Genomic DNA, 23,114 nt, shown 5'->3' with positions numbered 1-23,114 from the left:
CTGTTGGAGGTTTTTCTCTCTTAAAGAGGAGTTTTTACCTCCTACTTTATGTAGGAATTGTTGTGTTTCTCTGTATAATGCTGTGAAGTTCTGCTGTGAGGACTTTAATGTGTTAAGTGCCATGAAATAAACCTGTGTTGTGATTTGGTGCTATATGAATTGAATTTAATTGAATGTAGCTGTTCATTTATATTACAATGTGTTCACATTTCACCAATGTATGTGGAAACTGACAAAAAAAGTAACACTTCAAATGCATTATTGGGACTCTAGCGTGTGCATTCATGAATGACAAAGTTTGAGCCAACATCTTTCGGAGTTACGCATGCTGCAGTAACTTTGTGGCGATAAATGTCCAACAGCGTGGAAGGCCTCAATTAGTTATCATTACAGAGGATAAAGTGTATTCCACTTTCCCCCACAGCCGCCACAAGTGAATCTCTCAACCTGAGGAATTCACTGAGATCTCTTGAGCATCGTCTCAGTTTCTGCCACGATTTGCCATCCATACGCTTCTGAATCATATCAGAAAATTCTGCTTCATCTAAACGGGACATTGCTGTTGTATGGATTTATGGATTTTGTATAATAAATCACCACAGTTATGGAACAGATATTATTTTCTTTTTTCCCGGTCAGGCCATTGGGAATATTCAAAGTTTTATGAGAAGCTAGATTCTTAAATATCAAGTCGTATCTTGCCTTATATCATGGCTCCAGAATACGAGCATTTTGGTCACACATGCCGATGCAGAAGTACCACCGGGTGCCGCTAGAGGTCGGTTCCAAAAAGCTTGCAGCTCCATAGACTCCCATTAAACTAGGCTCATAAAATTTTCAGTCAATAAAATTTCTCCACGAGTTATCTCGGTGTTGTTAACTAAAGTCGCTGCTTCTTGTTAGTTTTCTGGTTGTTCATCTGAAATTAATCCCGTCATTAATGATAAAATAAGCTTTAAAAAGCTGTGTTTTTGGGGCCGTGTCTGTTCGATTTGTTCATTCACACACACTAATGAGACTGAGCTGCCATGCAAGGTGTCTGCCATCAAGAGTACATTCACATACCAATGGTACACCATCGGGAGCAACTCAGGGTTCAGTGTATTGTCCAAAGACACTTGGGACATGAGGAGCCGGGGGATCGAACCACCAACCTTCCGGTTAGTGGGGAACCTGCTCTACCATCACCGCCACTGCTAGTTACTGTTTGAGTTGTACGTGTATGTGATGATGCACATTTTGAATACAAATAAATACTTCAGTCCTTCGAGCCTTCTTTCGAGTTCCAGATTTTTTTTTAGTCATTTAGCTGATTGTCGTGACACAAATCAACTGCTCTTTATCCCAAAGAGAAAGGTGTTTCAGAACTTTTCAAAAAGTGATGGGAGATGAAGAGGGACATTATTTAAATCTTCAAACATTTAAATAACGTGTGCAGAAATTACCAATGTGTATGGGAACGGAACAGAACAGGAAACCACTATCATGCAATGTGGTGAAAACATTTTGGGTGCACCTAAATAATGTGCTGTTGCACAACGCAATCAATGTAAGAAGTTAATCTAGAGCCCTGCAGACAAACCAATTTCATCCTTTTGTTACTGCAAGCATTGCATTTTATCTTCATTTACCACCACTTCATTTAACACTTCTTTTAATGAGGGATTGGAATTCAATCAGTGTATTTAGAACACGATTCAGATTCAATAAAATGCTAACAAACCCAGTCATGGGAGATGTTTGTCTTGTGTCATTCCAAATGTTAATTGCCTCACAAGGGCATTTTTTGTTTTTTTTTCCTCCTCGTCTTGCCAGTGAGAGAATGAGCAACAGATGTTAAAAAGAACCACAGCACGTGTGTGTGTGTGTGTGTGTGTGTGTGTGTGTGTGTGTGTGTGTGTGCGTGTGGGGGGGGGGGGCAGCACAGGATGCACTTCTGCAAACAGCAGCAGCACTTGTCAGAAAGGGAGAGGCAGGTTGTGGAGCAAAATGAAGAATTTTTAAATAATAATACATGCCTAGGGGAACAGTGAGAGAAGGTGAGCGAGGATGGAAAGGAGAAATATGCCAGCTCTTGGGTGATGAGCAGAGATGCTGTTGCTGAATATGGATGAAAGCCAGGGTCCTAGAATAAAGTGTGGTTCTGTCCCATGACACTAGTAAGACAGCTCTGGGGCTTCTTCTCTGCCTTTAATATGAAAAAATATAACTACAATCCTGTTTTCAAAAAAGTCCAGACGCTGTGTAAAATGTAAATAAAAACAGAATGTGATGATTTGTAAATCATGTAAACCCATAGAAAATAATATCAAAGACAACATATCAAATGTTGAAACTGAGAAAATGATTGTTTTATTAAAAATAATTGCTCATTTTGAATCTGATACCAGCGACACAGTTGGCTGTATTTACGGTTATGGACAGAAACTAACAACTATCGTCATTCGTGATTAATTTGTCCTTTTCTCACTACTTGTCAGCATCTTTGAGACAATTAGTGGATCTGCAATTCTGCAGATTAAGAAGGTGATCGATTAAAATTGTTTGTTTTGCTAACAATATTAGTGATTTGTCAAAAAGAACAAGATTACAAAAGTGAAAAGTTGTTTTACCTCAGTAATGTGAAAATTTACACAGCTTAAGAAATAAAGTTATTGAAGATCCACCACCACAAAAACAATTCCTCCAAATTAAGTAAAAGCACATAATCCTCAACTAAGTGTTGTCATAAAACCAACAGCAGACTGTTCATGTGTGAAGTGATGAAAATTAATTCTGGAAAAATGTGACAGTTAAGAAGGAAGAACTGTGAGGATGACGGACAGCTGACGGAAGTAAATAGTCAAACAGAAAACTTATGGTCAAATCATGTTTAGATTTTTCTTAATAATGTGAATGGATTTGTAAATAATAAGAATATATTCTTTTTTTTTTCCCACGTGCTTCACTCCATCCTAAGAGAAGAACTGCACTTTCATGTCATTCAGAAGTTCATCTCCACTTCAACACTCGTAAAACTAACTACATGCAGCTAGTTCATTTTTGTGACATAAAATCTTAAAATAAGTTGGTTGCAGTCTATAAATAAATAAACTCTTAGTTTACGTAGTAATAGGTGAAACACCCTAAATATTAGTAAATATTATTAGTTTTTTTTTTTTTACCAATTAGTAATTTGAGCAGATTGAGAAAGTAAAGGCCAAGGAACAAGGAAAATAAATCACTATTGTAAGTGAAAATTACTTAATAATTAGTAACTTGAAACAAGTTGGCTCATCTTAAAGACCCATATTTCATTTTTAACTAGACATTAATCTTTAGAGTTTCTGCTTTACATTAACCCATCCATGGCAACAAAGCACCCATGCAAAGCCGTCAGTCTTGTCTGTCATCAGGAACCATCTTGGATTCAGTGTCTTCAGCATCTCGACCAAAGAAACCAGGACTCAAACCACGGACCTTACAATGATCGGGTTCTATAGCCACAGCTACCACAGGAACTTCCATTAGAAAAATATAGCATCAATTCATGGACAGAAACGCATACATGACTTATAAAACTAAAACATTAATATCATATGTCCATGAGATTGAAAATCTTGGCAAGCACAGAACCAGTTGCAGTGTGGTGTTTTCATCCCGACACGTTGACTCGACGTGGACATTTTCAGACATGTTTCTTGTATCAAGTTAAACGTAACTCAAATACAGACAAAGATGCTCAGTAAATAAAAAGAAAACGGAACTTGAATTTGGTCAAACTTAGTGCAGTCCCTATTCTGTTGGGTGGTAGGATTGTCTGGCTTCTGGTGTTGATGCGTGGCTTTACACTCTTATTGGTTGTCCTTAGAATATATATAATTCAAATACGACATAATATTGTTTTTTACAGCAGCAACAGAGAAATGTTTACAACAGAAAAGTCATAGTAAACTAAATAATATCTCACTAATATTGCTGACATCCAATGAGTGCAGGACGTTCGGACATAATAGAGACGAGACATTGTCCTCATTATCAGTCTGTCTCCAGTCACTCCTCTGTCCTCTGCTGCAGGTGGAGGACAATAAGACTGTGTTTACTTCTTTTTCCCAAAACTGGCAGTCCCAACACGGCTGCCAGTTTCCCAAATCATGACTGAACCTCTGGTAGTGTGTGTTGTGTACGACAACACATCACGTTAATAGAACATGTTTGAGTCAGAACAGAAAAAAGGCATTCGTGGTATTGAAATTATACTTTTCGAAATACAGCGGTTTACGTCAATGAGTGTGATGCAGCCCAAAACTAACATTTACGAAATCCTTTTAGACAGCGGCTTGAAATGTATTTCAAAATAGATGATGTATACTTTGCCCATAAACAAAGCAGGTACGATTTTAAACGATTGTTGGTGACGTGTGCATGGAGGAGGGAGTCAGGTGAAAGTGCAGCGTTTAAACTTTCTCAAAATATAAAACTTAAGCATCGGTGTGAGGAGGCGGGACTTCAGCGTATGATAAAGTAATTGAGCCGCGCTAAAATATCACCCTACTGCTGACAAACCTCATCAAACTTTATGAATAAACACAACGCCTCAAAGTTGGAAAATAAAAAGCTCCGTTCTGCGGAGAACAAAAAACTTTGGCATCAAATTAAATTTGGCATTAAAATCACTGACAGTATTTGTATGAAGTTTGTGTGTGTGTGTGTGTGTGTGTGTGTGTGTGTGTGTGTGTGTGTGTGTGTGTGTGTGTGTGTGTGTGTGTGTGTGTTCGCACGCGTGCGCTCTACGTCGCCTTGTTATTTGCAGATCGTGTGCCGAAGGTTCAACCCGAGCCGGACGGAGGAGGGGTTGGGGAGTACAGGCAGACGCCCCCACGGGACCACGGGAGTACTACCTCGCAACCTGACTCACTGGCCCTTGCAGATTCCGTTACCATGGCAACGCTCGCTTCCCCATCTCAAGCTCGAGACTGAAAAACGTGCTTGTTGTCTGGCCCCTCTGGCAAAAAAAAATTGAATCTGTCTACCCGTACGAGCCGGCAACGCAATAACACGGCGGACCTACGGTACACATCAATATCACCGCGAGCGTGGAAACCCAAGATTATATTTCACATTGTAAGTGGTGTACTCCCACATGATTTGACAAACCGAAGAGCATTCAGCGTTTCAGGCAGTCAGTCAGCTGTACAACTCCAAACTATTGTCTTTCCACCACCAGCCTCAACAAACATAAATGCACCAAGAGGAAACAGGGATGGAAAAAAAATCAGCCCCTCCTTCCCTCTGTCCACTTCTTCCCTTTACATGTCTCCGCTCCTACTCAAAATATTTGATTCCATATCTTTCCAACATCGTTCATGATCCTCCTCCTCCTCCTGCCATTCACAACAGCTACCCCAAAATTACACAAGTAGTTCCGACCCAGCGATCTGATTGGTCAACTGTACATTTTGGAACGTGCTCAAATCATCATGACATAACCACCTTGCTCATCACTAGAAATATCACTCTGCCTACTCAATGGGAATATATAATTGGAATGAAATTTCATATAATATGTAATATAAAGTGTTTTGTTTTAGTTATTATAGGTCCATTAAATGTGACCCATTTGGTGAAATCGGGTCTCTTTTGCTCCTTATTTATTGCTCAGAGCACCCGTACCGTAACACCACGGATAGTCGTGCACCTAAAATCCTAGCGGCGGCTAGCTGGACCAGTTTTGTTTTAACACACTAAAATCTTAAAAATACATTGATATCTTTTTTCAGCGGATATCTGAGTTACAACAAAACTGAGCTAGCTAAGCAGTTTAGTGTTTCTGTGTTGTATGTATGCAGTTTGAGAAAAGATTTCTAGAAAATACTAAAAACCGACTCGATCTCGTCTCTGTTGCTAGGGTCGTTGCTAAGGGTCGGCCTACTTCCTGCAGTGGTAAACATTGCATACGTTCCATTCGCTTCGACTGACGAGACTGACTGTTGTCTAGTGGTTAGTCCTACACCATGTATCGGCAAGGAAACGGAGACGCAAACAAAAGGTTTTATGCTTTGAGAGTAAATTGCCACACAAAATGAATACATCTTAAATACATATTTCATTTTGATGGTAACTTGTTGTATAAACTCAATATTACACTCAAGGGTCTGTTTTAACGTCATTAAAGTCAGCCACTCCAAATTCTCCAAAGCCAACGTCTCTTCGGAGGGGTGACAGTACCCCCCCCCCACTCCTTTCTAAAATTGTCTATCTCAGTATTAAATGTCACTACGTTCCACTTGTCTTGTCGTCGTCGTTGTCCTCCTCCTCCTCCACCACATAAGACCCCCATGGCCTGCATTTGAAATTGTATAGTGTTTAGAGTAGCCAGACCCAATTTCACTTGGTAAATCCGGGTCTTGCCACACTCCCTCGGGAATTGTTTGCCGTCGTCCCATTCCTACTGGCTGTTGACCTCAGATTAATTTTAACCAATCAGCGTGCGCAAAAAACCGGGCCCTGGTCCCCCAAAGTGAGTACAGCATATTTATTTACATTTTTTAATTAACGGCAGCAGCTTGACGAGGTGCTGAGCGTTTATTCTGTGCTGAACGCTTGAACATTTGGTGTTTTGTTTTTTTCCAGGTCACCGAGTGTTGAAAAATATTAACCCTGCACTCGCCACGGTAACCAGCCGTCCAATCACAGCGAAGAAGGGGCGGGACAAACACGCTTTTAACCAACGACACCGATTCGCTGATCGGTCCGCCCCTTTGGAGCGGCTCTGCAAACGCTTCTGCAAGCTGAGTTACCGGACTGTATTCACAGAAGCTGTTCTGAAAAGCTTTTGACTGTATGTATCGGAGCAAATCAGCAGATTGAGTTTGTCCCCCTTTGTCATGAAAATCACTGATTTATTTATTATTTATTATTACGAGCAGTTATTGGTGATTTCACACAATTAGGGTCGAGTCATCCTTTTGCCAGGTTTTTTTGGGCCAGTCGGCATCATGTGAACTGTAACACAAGCCCAGCACTGTTGTTTGGTCCAGAGCCAGATGTGGTAGACTCACGATATGCTCGCTTTACCTGGCAGAGTTTGGGCTGTACCTTATTGTCTTTTAACTTTTTTTCAGGAGTTTGTAGCAGACAGACCCTCGTCAGCACCTACCAAAGAGTAGAGGGGAGGGATTTCACTTAGAATTTTACTCAGCCAGCGAACCTTCTATTTAATTTATATTCTAATTTAGTTTTCCTTTCTTTCTTAAGCAACGTTTAGAGGACTTTATCACCACTAAGGATGGGTCATGAATTTCGAATAGTCGTTTTAATCTCCAAAATCGATTAGTACGCGCAAATTTCGTTATTCCTAATTTCCTCTGTTTTCACCGGCGCCTGTTTGTAATACGTCACTCCCGTCAGAAGGTGGCGGTAATGAGCCTTAAAGCTGCCTGCCAGCCAGCATTGAACAACATGGGAAAGAAGAAGATCACGCTGCTTTCAGGTGTCTGGAGGTTTTGCACGTAAAACTATCCCGGTCATTAGATGTCCCGGTGTGAACATGGAGGAAACATGCAAAGAAAACTACGGCTGTCAGAAGGTTCTGCGTGGAACTCCTTCAAAACAGAAATAAAGATGAGTTGCGGTGCAAACCATGCAGGTAATCACTCTTTGTTAGTCCATTTAATTCGGTTTAGTTTCCTCCCTGACTTTTACGTGCTAAAATAACCATTTATATAATTTATTCTTGTGAAAAATACTATTCAATAAATATCCTGATTTAGACCAAGCTGTTATTCTTTATATTTCCTACAGCATGTCAGAAGGAGATCCCTTTAATTGGAAAGTCGTGCCTTCTGATATTTGACCGATTCATTGTGTATTATTCATATTTCCCCTCTGGTGCGAGTGCAAATATGAATAATTGTAGCCAAGTTCCACAAAGAATGTTTTGATGACTGTAGCAGCCGTGTTTCTCCCTGTTTTACTGGTGGCCGCTAGCATTGTTCGTTTTCTTCTTTTGTTGCTTAAAGGCAGGTTGGCAAACAGCTTCCAAGTGCACTTCAACAACCCTAATCTGAGCTCCCGATCAACCAATCAATCGGTGCGCTAAGGACCCAGCGAGCCTCCCCATTGGCCTACGACGATACAGCACGACTGGCCTCGTTGCACACAACAACACCAGCCTTAATTAGTCACGGATGACTGAAAAGAATAATTACACTTAAATCACCCGTCTTTCTTTCCCAGACTGCTTTCCTGTCTTTTTTTTCTACAGCGGAATCCTACTGTGATAATAGTTAATTCAAGGAGCTCCTTCTGTGGTTAGAACATCTTTTCCTTTCTTCCTCATCTCTCCTTTATGCTCTTCTTTAATAAAGAGGGCCACGTCTCCGGAGTCCCTATTTAGTCTGTGATTAAGAAAAGAACTGACAGAACGTCTGGCTTTGGAAAATACTCACTTTTACATGTAAACTGGCAGTGAAAAAACCCCGTAACGGAGAACACAGCTGACTGTTTCACTTGTGCAGCTGGCTCACTAACAAAACCACCGGCCAGATGCAGTACAGGGGCTGGCTGCTTGATCTGGGATGTGAACGTTTGGATAAGCGAGCCTGAGAGTGCGGCTCAGTGTGTGGATTAACAGCAGAGGTTTCCTGTTCGGAGCAGACCACCAGACATCCATCAGCTCGACCCGGACCGCGCTTCAGGATGCGGAAAAAAGGGAAACGGAGGCCACGGCAAGAGAAGTACAGGGCGAGCAGTAAATCACAAGTTGAAGTGAGACGCCCGGATGAAACTGGAAACATCTGTGTGTTATTGCCTCTTAGTATGCTCCATGTGGCATATCAGTCAGCTTTTCTGCCTCCAGCTGATAACATACTGTCCGCATATTAAGCTTCAATTTACAACATGTCAAAAGTATTTTTAGACATTTTCATTGGTTACAGGGGGGTACAACATTTATACCGCATCTCTGGGTTGTCAACGGCGACGCTGACTGGTAATACCAGTGCAAAATATCAAGATAATTCAATAGACTGTATATAAAAGAGGCTGATGCAGAAGTGCCTTAAGCTGCGATGCCACCAAGTGCCACTAGAGATCGGCTCCAAAAAGCCTTCTGCGCCATTCAACTACTCTGCATAAAATTCCAAGTCAATAAAAAAATGTTTTATTGACTTTTATTGGTCGGTGTCACAGAGATCGCAATCTCATGATTTACATTATTGTACATTTTGGAGATTTTAACTGTTTTTCAGACGAACCCTTCAGGGACATCGAACTAGAGCTGAAGGAAGCATTGTTCATTTTGCACTGTTTTCTGCTGGTGTGAAGACTGAACAATAAATTGATTAATCAAAAATAATCCTTAGATTAATCAACAATAAAAAATAATAGATTGCATCCACTACACCACTTAAACAGCATTATTGAAGTCAACCTAACCATAAACTGACTATTACCTACCAGTGAGGCTGGTTACAGTTAAAAACAAAAAAACGATGCAAAGACCCTGCCTATGACAATCATCATCATCATCATCATCATCACCCTTTCATTTCAAATGCTTCCTCTCCCAACATAAAAGCCTTACACTCCTGTGCTGATGGCAATCTCAGCCTGCATGAGTCAGGCTGGCTGAGGGTGGAAGGAAAACAAAGTATGGTGTGAGGGCATCAGCGGCTACACACGTCTGACAACATGGAAGCGAGTTCACTTCATTCACCGTTCCCTTGAAAACCACTCACCCTCTCTGCGGGCTCAACAACTAAATATGGAAGCACAACAGAAAGTACGCAGCAGTTACGGTCCCGTCGAGCGGAAATCCAAAGGCTGTCAATCCCACCTCCGAAGTCATGTTGCAATTTTTAAAGTCCAAAAACCTGATTGGCACTCGGAGTGATGAGTCCCACTGTGCAGCCTGAGCAAAGTAACATAACAGGCCTTGAAGAATGTCAGCTAATGACTTTTTGAGACTCCCTAACTGGGTGGGGCGGGGGTGGGTGGGGTGGGGGGTCATGAACATCAACAGTAGACAACATGAGAAAAGGTGCTTAGAAGTTTCCCTAAATTCCTTCAAACCATTCCATTCAAACGTTACTGGAGTTGACAACAACTAGACTTCTTACGTTATTGCATTACGTATATTCATGGACTTGCTGTAGACCCCGAATGTCTGAAATTCAGGCCAAAAAATATCTGCTTCCAACCTACGTCTGGCAACAGAGGCGAGAATGTGAGTGTTCATGTTAGCGGTCCTGGACAAACAAGACGACAGGCCTCGATCCATCTTGGCCCTCAGAAGAAATAGCTCGCTTTTAGCTCCACAAGACTGATATTGGGGAGATTTGGTGCAAAGTTATGTTTGTTTCAACGGGCCGATATGGTCTGTGGTGTTGTAATTAAATAAACTGGCACTGAAAGGTCAGGAGATCGCCAGAGTTGCACTTCATCATGTGGGTGAGGGCATGAATGTCTGTCCATTCCATAGAGAATGAGATATTTACTCAACACCACAAATCGGCACTTCGTGATGACTATAGATGGAAAGTATTTATCCTGTGGGGATCATGAATATCTGTAAAGTAAACAGCAGCCCGACGGTTGTTATGATATTTTAGTCCGTGGACCAACCGACCCACGCTGCCTTTCCCAGAACCGCACCGGTAGTATGATGCTCATATTGATCAAGCCTATGTATTATTATTTAATTTTCAAATAGATATAATCATGACAAGAGACTATATAGAATGTCAATAGAAAAATAATCTAATTCAAAAAGACTGCTGTAGAAAATATAGTTGTTGTTTTTTAACAAAAAAAGAAGTTAAACTCATAGAAAAGCAATTGTCTCTCTTCTAGGTGATAAGAATTCACCTGTAAAGTTGTTTTTTTTACACTGAACTGCAGTCTGGCAGTGGAACTTTTGACTAAGCGCGTGTCCTCGTGTCTCAAGATGAAGTGCGACCGCGCAACCTTTACCACCTGTCACCCAATCCTTCACGTCTCCCTCCGCCTCTGTCGGGAGCCCAGATAACTTTGGTTGATCCCCACCATAACTGACTGACAGCTGAGCATTTGCTCCGCCAGCCACCATGCCTAGGTAGGCTTCCATTCACACACACACACACACACACACACACACACACACACACACACACACACACACACACACACACACACACACACACACACACACACACACACACACACACACACACACACACACACACACACTCCCCTCGACAGTTAAACAGGCTCTACAGGCCCTGAGCTTCTCTTGCCACATAGCACATGAACATGACAATATTCTTCCTCTGGAAATGGGTTTTGAAAACGTGGGGGTGGTCTTACATTAGGGGAGTAGAAAATGACGTGTTCAAAACATAAGATATCATTTGTGAACGGGGACAATAACAGTGTGATAGTCTTCTGCAGAAAATCACTTTTCGTTTGAAGCCTCATGCTTCGTTCAGAGACCGTATTAAGATGATAACAGCCCAAACACAAAAGACGTGGACTGTTGAGACTGGAAACGGGCGTCAGACACAACTGATCAGTTTGTCCAGCGTGGTGAAATATAGATGACGGCAACCATCTGGGACACCTCACAATCTCCTCAGCCTGTCGGAATTTTTTTACCTTCTCTTTCATTGAGCGGCAACTTCCATCACGAGTCTGCGACAATGAAGGGTGGAGCAATCGGCTGATATTACCTCAAAAAAGTGGGATCGGTGGTCTCTTAAAAAAAAAAAAAAAAAAGGCAGCTAAAAGTAGGTGTAAATGTCAGTGAGAAACAGCAATATGCAGCCTCTATGGAGATAAAGGAATGTAGCTTTAATTTAACTATTAAAGCGCTGTTAAACCCTGTTGGAGTAGCAGGACAGTAGGATAGCGTGTGAAGCGTTTACGGAGACATCAGCAAATAGCAAAAGTCAAAGTATGTGTTTTGAAGGATACAACCTGCGCGACACAACCCGTTTCATTCTGAGCTCATAAATATGAAGAAAAAAAAATTAACCCAAAAGTAATCACATCGATTATTATTTCTATCTTTCCATTAATCAAAAGACTTTGTTGTGGGGAAAATGGTCCGTATATGGGAGGGAGCTGGTCTTTGGCTCCGTGGAGGGAAGCAGATTAATGAGTTCTAATCAAAGCCAGCGAGTCTGTGTCACCACAGGACTGAATAATTGCGGCATCTCTCCTCGCGCAGTCCAAACAATAGCACGGATTAACTGTTCTTCCCGTTTAGTGACAGCAGGGCGACAGTAACCATGTGCCCCGCAGAGCGCTGGCATAAGTCGGTTCGTACGGGTCATCGATGGCTACTTGTAGACAAGAAGGTGTTTTGTGGAGTATTAGACCTCCTAATGCCGGCTTTAACGCGTGTCCACTATCAGTAGGTCCATGAAGGGAAAGACATCCACCCCTGCAATCAAACTACTAATGGTCAGTGGCTGCTCTACGCCTCGCCTCAGAATGTAATTCATCATCATGTTATACAGAGGATAATCATTTTTCCTTAGAAATAAACTTACCTAAAAACACAAGTCCAATTGTATTTTAGCAGGTGACAAGGATGGACACTAAATAAAACCCCCAAAAATAAACCTTTCTTGGGGTCTGGGGCTGCACATGTGCAAACAACAAGCGCTTTCACCTCATTCCATTTATTTCCACAGCAACAAAACTGCATGAGGCTGATGGCTGCGACCAGCATGATAAAGTAAACTGCGATGGACTATCAATGATTTTGAATGCAGAATGTAGTAGCACAACACAGATGCAACGACTCTGGCCAGTAAAAGTGAACTTTTCTGCTAACAGGTGAAAAAAAAAAAGATAACCGTTGTTGTCCGATCGTTTGTGTACCGGAAGCAGTAACGACATCGACACTTCTAACCTGAGACCAGCTGGGTGTTTTAGAATAAAAGCACTTACTTAGCTTTATTATAATAGTACTGTATCTAACATTATTATAGCCATACTTTATTTACCTTTATTATAAAAGGACTATATCTACATTAATTAGAACAGTAATTTAACTTGATCAAAAAAGTACTTTATCTTACTTTATTATGAAGAATTATTTAACCTCATTATTGCAGTACTTTAGTTAACTTTATTATAACATTACTTTATCTAGCTTTATTATAGCAGTATTTTATTTACCTGTATTATAAAAGTACTATATCTAACTTTATTAGAAGAGTAATTTACTTTTGTTGATTTCATCATAACAGTACTTATTTTAACTTTATTGTAAAAGTACTTTATCTTACTTCATTATAAATAATTATTTAACCTCATTATAACAGTACTTTAGTTAACTTTATAATGACGGTGCTTAATTTAACTAACAGGAAGAAGACTGCTATGTTGTTCTACTGACCTCTTTAAGTCAAAAGACCAGTTCAGACAAAAGACAAAACTGAGAAGAACATTAAAACGTTGAATCAAATTGATAAAAAAATTCAAATGTTTTTGCCATTTCATCAGGACTAAAAATGCAACTGTCGCCATCAACTCACAACCGCTATCCGTGTTCACGTCTACAAATTATATCCAGCTACAAAAAAGCCTTAACAGTTGGCAGTTAAAATGGAAAATACAGAAAGTCCTTGTTGTGGAGATGTTACACTGTAAACTGGCAGGTTTCAGAGTGTTGCAGACTGGAGACGTTTGAGTCGTTGCAAGTTTCAAAATCATCTCATCTCGAATCTTTGATCTGAACCCAGGACTTTGCCAGCCATTTATTCAGACGGAAGTTTTGGTGTTCTGTACGTTGAACTCCACGATACGGCTTCCTGTCACTTATTACAGATGTTTCACCAACAGAGAAACATAATGCTTCCTTCACTGTCCACAGTCAAACACACCATATCAAGTTCCAAGTTGAGTGAGTATGTTTGGGGTTTGTGATTGTGTGTGTGTGTGTGTGTGTGTGTGTGTGTGTGTGTGTGTGTGTGTGTGTGTGTGTGTGTGTGTGTGTGTGTGTGTATAAAGTTCAAGAAGAAAAGAACCAAAGTTTCATTGGCTCAGCCCCACACAGAAGAAATGTGATCGAACAAGAGGAAGCAAATTAACATTTGGTCGACCACCTTTGAAATCACAACTGTGAAAGAATTCTCTCCTTCAATAAATGATCCCGAAACCGACTTCAGACTCCTTTGGGCGCAACCTCGTCGGCTGAAAAATGAGCTTTAACACTGGGTACTTCTCATTACCCGCCTCAAGAGCAGGACGGAGTCCCGCGTGTTGTTGTTTTTTTTTGCCGTCGGTGAAAGCCAGCGGACGGAAAAGATATCATATCACAGCATGAAAGGACACGCGATCCGTCTGTCTGCACTCTTGTCAGTCCTCATAGAAAATCGATGAGGCAGTTAATTCAGCGCAACGGGACACCCGCGGACACCGTAGAGCTGACCTCGTAGCACGAGGCCGACCGCGATCGGCAAAACCTTCGGTGTCGAGTGCCGTTAGCAGAATGCCGCTAGAGCACACGCAGCTTCATATGTAAAACAAAAAGAAAAAAGTCCAACTCTGAATGCACTGGCACATGATCGATGCACTGAAGCTAACTCGTCGCCAGAACAGGCAGTGTTCAGGCTCTGTAACCACATTAACGGCCAAAGGTGTTGCATCGAGGCGTGATAAAAAAAAATAAAAAATAAATGTGTGAAACAGGTGCTAACCGCACCGCCGAACCCATGAGCCGACTGCTGCGTCGACGCTGGGTTTTTAATACCACTTTGATGATGTCTATTTTGATGCCATAAAGGCTGCACTCCTAACACAGAGACAGTTTTTTGGGGGAAGAGGTGGTTGGGGGGGGGGGGACTACTGCGCCAAGGTTGAAAGCAATACTAGCTCACTTCCCGTCTGTTAGTACAGCGCTGTAAACTGTCCCAACACCGCAATTCTTATTAACAAGCATGACACATTTCATTCCTTTTTAGCATCATCCATCAGCCCACATGGGTTTTCCATACCTACGGCCGGAGCGTCGTACTCGTCTCCCAGCAGTATTTCTGGCGCGGAGTACGCCAACGATCCGCAGCTCGTGGTCAGCTTTTTGCCGGGCTGGAACTTATTACTGAATCCAAAGTCGGTGAGCTTGACCAGTCCTTGTTTTTCGAAGAACACCACGTTCTCGGGCTTGAGGTCCCTGTGCACCACGTGCAGCCGGTGGCAGTAGGAGATGGCGTGGACGATCTGGGCGAAATACTTCTTCGCCAGCTCTTCGTTCAACCCTTCCTCGTGTTTCATGATGTAGTCGAACATGTCCCCTCCGTCGCCCAACTCCAGGATGAGGTAAAGCTTCGTCTGAGTGTCTATCACTTCGTACAGGCGCACGATGTTGGGGTGCTGCACCAGCTTCATGCAGCGGACCTCCTGGAAAAGATGGCCCGTCGCCACGGTGTCCAGCTTCGTCTTGTCAATCACCTTCACCGCCACTTTCTCCCCGGTGAAGACGTGGCGCGCCAGCTTGACCACGGCGAAGTGGCCGCGGCCCAGCGTCTTGTCCAGGTCGTACAGGCCAGCGATCTTGCCGTCGTAACCCCGCTTGAAGCCTGCCATAGCTGGAGAGGGCGACGGGGAGAGGGCACGTCGGCCGGGTCGCGATGGTCCAGGTTATTGCAGTTCAGCGGAGGCTGAAGGAGAAATCCATGGCTCCAGCACTCTGAATGACACAAGAGAAAAATAAAAAACACTCAATATGCACTAATTACAGAATATGGACAAAGTTGAAAAAAAACCATACCGGTCCAAATGAAGTTGGAAAACATTCACCATGTTCAGCTCTCTTTCATAATAGTTTGACACAGCAATGCACCTGCCCATTGTGAAACATTAGGTAGAATAGTGCTCGAATAAATGACAGTATGAAAACAGATTCAACAGGCGTAGTGAGCAAATATGTTAGGAGAGGAGCTCTCGTGTAGGTTGGAGTAATAAACCTGTGCACTGTATTCTTCACCCCGCCTCGGTACATGTTGTTAGGAGGCGGTCCAACTTGGTTTGACAGGTTACTGCACTAACGTAATATACGTGTTTGATGTGGTGCTCCGAGTAAAGTCAAACGCAATTTTTAATTATGAATAAGAAAGCTTCTTACTCGGCAACGGCAGAGTTTGTCAGACGCGTGAAGTCAGCTGAGTAACGGGCCCAAACGATAGCACCACGTTAGCCTGACGTTACCTCGGGCTAGCTCGTTGTTCATTGATTAATCAACGTTAGCCCCATTCAGTGACTCACGTAACTTGCCTTTCGTTCTTTAACGCGAGGACGTCAACAGCCCCTCCAACAGCGATCTGTAAAACAAACTTATTTCACCTCTGGTAACAGACCGCCTGCCATCCAGGTACACAGGTGTTGCTTGAAATCACTCAGCTAGCCCTGGTTAGCATGTAGCACGCTAAAGTTACTACGTGTGTCTCACAGCTCACCTCTCCGGCTGCTCTTCGGTGGGCATACAGCTCTGAATCCAGTCGGCACCTTGGATCCCCAGGGTGCTGTCTACTCAAGCTTTTCTCTTTTTTTTTTTTTACAAATTATGACAGAGGACGAGGAATTGTCCAGCCTTTGGAGATGACTGCGGCACTTAGGAGGTGCCTGTGTTCAAGGTTCATCCGTAGAAACAGGCATCGCATCGTTAGCAGAGCGGTTTGCCCTCATCGGATCCTCCCAGTCGGTGCTGCTGCTGCCTTCACGGCTAAAAACAACGGTCGAGATTTACACGTGATCTGTCTCAAACTACTACAAGGCCGTCATTCACACCGTCTAAAACTATTTCCAATGTTAAAAAGACATGCGTCACAAATATTTATAAATGTGCGAAAACATAACGTACAAAGCCAATTTTTCATTTTTAAATCTGTCACACGATCTACTGTTTTCTTTTTGGGACCAACAGAATTGATAAAACTGTTTTTTTTTAATTTATTTTTAATTTGACTATTTTGTTATTATTGTAATCTATAACTCTCACTTGCGGAGCAAATTGTAAAAATCCGGCAGTTTAGAAACTGGTTCTTACGAGCAGTACTTGAAGGCCTCACAAGAGCATCACCATCCGCATTCAAGTCTGACGTCAAACTAAAATGCTTCTGACTGGAAAATATTGCTGAACAACACAAATACGGTAGAATTACTAATGGTATTACAGTTTGGCCTTAATTACAGGGGGTATTTTCAATGAGTGTACTATAAGATATGTAGGACGTTCAATATTTCATCATATGGCCTAATAAACCAACAGCCACATTTAATACAGGAGTGCCAAAATCCGACTTAATTAGATTTTTCAGCCGTCAATATTTGTGTTACATACTACAAGATTTCCACGTTTGTGGGTCCAATGCCTTTCAGTGTCGGTTGGTCTTCCAAATAAACGGCCTGCAGTGACATCTAGTGGCGGATAATCATTGGCTACGTGTTGGCTTTTAACCTTCTCTCAGCTACACCTCACCCTGCATCCGTATCTGATCTGTCAGTGAAGGCACACTCCCTGAAAATAAATGTGTTTATATCCGATTTATTGCCTCATAAAAATGGAAAGCTTTTCCCAATAGCGCATTGTCCCCATCCACCTTTTGCGTGCCGTTATTTAACAATGGACCGTATTTTTTATTTGCTCAGTTACAATACAGTACAAGAGAGTGGACAAAAACACAACAGTCCAAATAAATATCTCCAAATGTATAGTTATTTTTATATAAAACATTTGTAGGCTATAGAAATAGATGTGACAAATATACATTTTCCAAAGCAGAACCTCTAAAGTAGGATACCCACAAGTGTTCTGTTATCGCTACCAGTGCTTTATCTGAAGTGATGACAAAATTAAAATGTTTGCTGTAAAAAAAAAGTACGGTGGCCCTGACGGTCAAACATAAAAACATAGAATCACAGAACACACAAACAATTCATAAACCACAAAAACATTTCACAAAACACAACGACATTTCACAAAAAGCAAAAACATTTCTGAAAACACTTTTTTTTTTTTTTTTTTCAGAAAACACAAACCAGAAAGGGTAGGACAACAGATGTTGTCTATGATTGGACAGAACACAAATCGCAAGAGTTATTTTGGATTGGATTTATTTTATTACAGTTTTATTGACTTTTCCTTTGACATGCTGTAACAAAGCGGCAGAAAGGTCTTTTTGGGTTGCACTTGGAATTGAAATGCCAAATTGCAAAAGTGATGAGCCTCGATTTCAAGTCACCTCTCCAACCCTTTGCGCTGGGTCAATATTTATAACCCTACGCTCGGTCAAACCTACCCAACCTATGACCCAACGGCATCAACCCAGCGTTCGGGTTATTAAATGAACCTACAGTCAGAGGAGCCCCATTTTTAGAGAAGCCCTTGGCTGTAGACTGCAGATCAGGCAAGGTCAAACGTTTGGCTCCGCCCACATTGAGCACCAGTTCGCCAGAGAGCAAAAAGAGCAAAGCTAGTTTATTAGGAGGAAATCTTATTTGGAGACATTTGCTGCCGTGAGCAATAACGTTAATCCAAAGTGGTGCTTAAATTTAACATGCCTTGTTGTGTTGGCTGTACCGTTGAATCCGACAGCTAATACACAGCGAGTCTAAACATTATCTATACATAGTGTTTACAGTTATGAAATGCCTAATGCTTATTCTATGTCTTATAATAATCATGCTCTTTAAGTCTTGGCTTATTTCCATTGATGTATAGAGACACCCCAGTGTGTTGCTGGAGGATGAGACTCCCGATGAAAAAATATGTAGCAGCAGTCAGTTACATTTCTGCTCCTTCGGCACATTTAAGGGTGCACAACATATGGTGGATTATCACGTGAAAAGTCACACATCAGTGAGGCACAGAGGAACTATTTCTACAATCAATCAATTTCCATCATATCAAGCTGTGCTCTGTCATCTTTAAAAAATTTGAGCAAATGCAGCAGACTTCAATCACTAGTCATGCTCCCTCTGCTCTATGGACCTCAGGTCATCCTCCACCGACATGCTGGTTGATGAAACCAATCACCATCCATCTGGGCCTTTTGCAGGCCTTGTGGCCACTTGTGCTTCATGTCTATACACACGGCTATTTGGTCTGGACTGATGTTATGTCCATGTAATGTGGAAAGTAAGGTAATAATGGGAAAGAAAACAAAAAGAAGAAAGCTCCATGTGTTCATATTTGTCATGGTAAATTGCTGGTTTAAATTTAAGAAAACATTATTCATAAACTGGTCTGGAGTCTATGTTGAGTGATGGCTGGACAAATGAGGATTGAAACTGTTCTTGCTTGTTCAGCATGTAATACCATTTCTGCATTTGATTAATTTTAACAACAGACTTCGGTTGCATAATTTCTGGTGCCAAGTTGGATATGAGAGCTTTTAGAATAAATTAACTTTTTGCAGTTGTAATTCAGAGTTGAATGTTGATATGAATGCTATTTATAGGGAAAAACTGGTAATAACTGTTATGAAATGAACACAGCAGTCATCCATGGCTCAGGCTAAGGAGAAAAAATGAATAACTTTAATGTCAAATTTCAGTTGATAATTTTACACCATTATTTTTGGTATGTTTTATTGATTTAATTAATTTTTTTGTGATCTCATCTAAATCTCATCAATACATACATGGTGTTTTGTTCTAGGTTACTGTTTCCTATTATCTTCCTGACTCTGACTCCTTGATAGGAAGCCTTGTGGGTAAAGGAGCTTCCATTTTTTATACACCTTTTCTTCTGTTTTTCTGTTGATAGGTATTATATGGTTCAGATGAGCCACCCTGCAAAGTTCAACAAGTTGGCAAGTGCATTTGAGGCATGTGTGAATAAAATATATTCTGAGATAATGCTGATGTTCACAACGTATATTTATTTAATCAAGGCTACAACCATTTCAATTATCAGAGTAATAGAACCAGGTCGAAATCTACTATATGGCTGGGCGATGTATGAAACACTTGAGGCCTTTTAATCTGAAAGAGACAAAGGAAGTTGTGGGTGTCTGACAACAAATGCTGACTGCAGCTATTTTCAAACAAGACACCCAGAGAGACAGAAGACAATTAGGGCTCTGTTATGTGATTGAGTGTTTGATAGTAGCATTAATTCTGAAAGCACTTGGATGTTTTGGGCAGAACAAACAACAGGTGCCTTTCTGTGCGGACTTTGGATGTTCTCCCTGTGCCTGTGTGGACCATAGGTGGGAATGTGCGTGGTTGTCTGTCTTTCTGTGTTGGCTCTGTGATGGACCGGCGACTCTTCCAGGAAGTACGCAGCCACTTGTCCAAAGTCAGTGGGAATAGGCTTCAGACCCCCGTGACACTTGTACAGGACATAGTTGGTGAAGGTAATGGGTGGATGGATGTTCGCAGACTGAACTGCATAGTAGTCGCTGGTGTTTTAGCTGAGGCTAACAACATATCAACAGGCTCATTCTGTTAGGATTGGCACAAACATCAGCCTTATGTTAAAGTGGACATAGCCTTGTGGTCTGAATAATGAAGCCAGTGTGAAAGTGTCACCGAGGGCCACCGAGGGTGGAATCGAAAAAAGGCTGTGACTCCATAGAGGCCCATTCAACTTCTCTCATGAAAGACAAAGTCAATAAAATGTTTCCATGAGTCATCGCTGTTTTATTCACTACAGTCACTCCTTCTAATTCATTTTTTTGTCGAAAAAACCCTTATTGACAGGCCTGTGGTGCAGTCAGGTTTCTGCATAAGGTTGGTGGGTGTAGTGTCCTCTGAGATCTAGTCAGATTCCTCCCCAGCTCTTCCCAATATGGTCACTTCTGCCTCAAAAATAGAAAGACGTCGATGGGCAGGTTTCAGAACGGCAGTTCACAATCCAACGGGTGACATCACAGTTAACTGCCACTTTGGCGCAAATGTTGGATGGCTGCTCACTGCCTGGATTTAGTACTGGTTGGAATGGATTTCACCTTTGTAGCCCTGTTATCTGTCATCTGACCCTGTTTATTTTCTCTTTGTGTCCTTTTGGAGCCGGGCAAAGTTTATGTCGTTTTACTGAGGCTAGCCACCAAAAAGAGAAACGCAGCCAGCGAGAATGGGAACAGCTGAGTGGCACATTGTGTCCTTTAGGACCAAAAGTGAATCGCCTAGATAACTTGATTTGAAAAGGGCAAAAAAAAAAAAGGAAATTTATGAGAAGTGCCAGTGAGCAAGAGAAACTTATGTTATGCCAAGGGTAAAATTTAGAAGTTGCAGTACTTCATACTGTTGAGTGATTTCCATTGAGGGCCCATTTTAAGCCCTGCCAATAATCTACTAAAGCACTGTTTTATAACCATCCTTCATTTGTCATGATAGATTGTATGTACAGTTTTGGGTTTTTTAACCCACAAGCAGACCCAAGCTTTAATTCTGTGCTATTATTATGCATAATGAGCAGAAGCAGCAATAATTGAACAATATTGGCATTGCTGCTTGCTATTATGTTTTCCAACTGAAGATGGCAGTGTTGCTATTGATTTGTCACCACACTGTGTGGCGACCACTATCCTCACAATTTGCTCCCCAGCAGATCCACTGGTTGATGGTTCTACAAATTGCCCTTAGGCGTGAATGGTCTTTGTTTCCATCTGTCTCTACGTCTTGGCCCTATGATAGACTGGCGACCTGTCCAGGGTGTACCCTGCCTTTGCCCAATGTGCGCTGGGATATCCCCCCCCCCGTGACCCTGTACAGGATAAAGCAGGTATAGATAATGGATGGAAATTCTTCTTTTTGAGGGAACACATGGCGCAGTCAGAAAAAAACACAGCTGAAACTACTGACGGAGTAGCTGCTATGTAGCTATGTAGCTGCTTCAGTTTCACGGTCCTGGTAACCTAATATTCAGGTACTGCCATGTTTCACATACTAATTTGATTTTGCTGATGATGTCATGCTCTATTTCACATAAACCAGCAAACTTTCAGCTCTGACAGCAAGACGGAAAATATGCTGTGTTGAGACCCCAATTGACTTAACATTGACTCATAATTTTGGAAGCTTTCATTGTGAGCAGTAATAATTACACAAACATTAGCATTTTTTTAATGGGGCTCTTGAATAGTAAAGTTTGAGGATTTATATTAACTTATTGTAGTATCCTTTAATTAACTTAGTTTTATTTTATTTTATAAGATTTTGATATTTTTGCCTTGCAATATATTTCAGTTCATGGTAAGATAAATGATATAGAGTAATTCAATACGTATACTAAAGAACTAGGAACTCGGGAGGCTGTGGCTCAGACAGTAGAGTGGGTTGCACACTAATCAGAAGGTTGGTGGTTCAATCCCCAGCTCCCCCTGTCCACATGCCTAAGTGTCCTTGAGCAAGACACTGAACCCTAAGTTGCTCCTGATGGTGTACCACTGGTGTGTGAAAGTGCTCCTGATGGCAGCACCTTGCATGGTGATCTGTCTCATTAGTGTGTGAATGGGAAAACCATGTTAAAGTGCTTTGAGACCAAAAGGTGATAAAGCACTATACAAGTACAGACCATTTAACTGTATTTCAATATTGTGCCACCTTTTGACTCTGCTCCCTTTCAGAGAAAAATACTGGACCTTTACTTTGCAAAATCTTAGCCATATTTTCCAGTTGTAGATACAACACTTTGTAAACTATGAAACTACACAATACAGTGTATTGTTGTAGAGTAAATTGTGTGCCCAATGTAAACAGGTTTATGTTTTTTTTTATTTGTGTTTTGTGGAAGAAGTATCCCGTATAAATCTTCTCCAAATTGCCCAAAGACACAGACTACAACGATGACTGGAAGACAACATCTGATCAAAAATCAAAAAATGTCTCTGTATATTTTACATTTATTTGTCTATTTATTGTTTCTTTTTTGTACTAAACCATTCATAAAGGTTGCTGTATCTCTATCTTTTTGTTGCTGTGTGTTTGAGAGTGGGGGACACAAATGTTAAATGCATTGTGAAAGCATAAGGTAACTGTTTTGTCCCCCCCCAAAGGTAGAAGCATGAAACATGGATGTAGTCCCTACTGCCCTCGGTTTAACATTTACTTTGAAAAACTGGAAAAACACTCAATTGAAATCTGCAGGAGGGTTCTCTGAGTCCACAGAAACACCCCCAAGATCGGATGCCAAGCTGAGC

General features: G+C 41.5%; 1 protein-coding gene across 1 annotated transcript in view; it reads right to left on the bottom strand.

Annotated features, from left to right (window-relative positions):
* The window catches only part of snrka (SNF related kinase a), a 42,215-nt gene extending 25,542 nt beyond the window's left edge, over positions 1 to 16,673 (bottom strand). Inside the window, exons 1-2 of the mRNA XM_069688088.1 lie at positions 16,425 to 16,673; positions 14,967 to 15,658 (exon numbers count right to left, since the gene is read on the bottom strand). Of these exons, the coding sequence (XP_069544189.1) occupies positions 14,967 to 15,555 (589 nt within the window). The 5' untranslated portion in view covers positions 15,556 to 15,658; positions 16,425 to 16,673. The remainder of the gene's footprint in view (positions 1 to 14,966; positions 15,659 to 16,424) is intronic.
* Between the last annotated feature and the right edge of the window lie 6,441 nt (positions 16,674 to 23,114).

The sequence above is a fragment of the Brachyistius frenatus genome, unplaced genomic scaffold, assembly GCF_029030835.1.
Source record: "Brachyistius frenatus isolate BFR_SWC_R1_liver_20210118 unplaced genomic scaffold, ASM2903083v1 Contig_524, whole genome shotgun sequence".
Lineage (NCBI taxonomy): Eukaryota > Metazoa > Chordata > Actinopteri > Embiotocidae > Brachyistius > Brachyistius frenatus.
The sequence above is the reverse complement of the archived record's forward strand: the minus strand, read 5'-3'. Positions and strand labels throughout refer to the sequence as shown.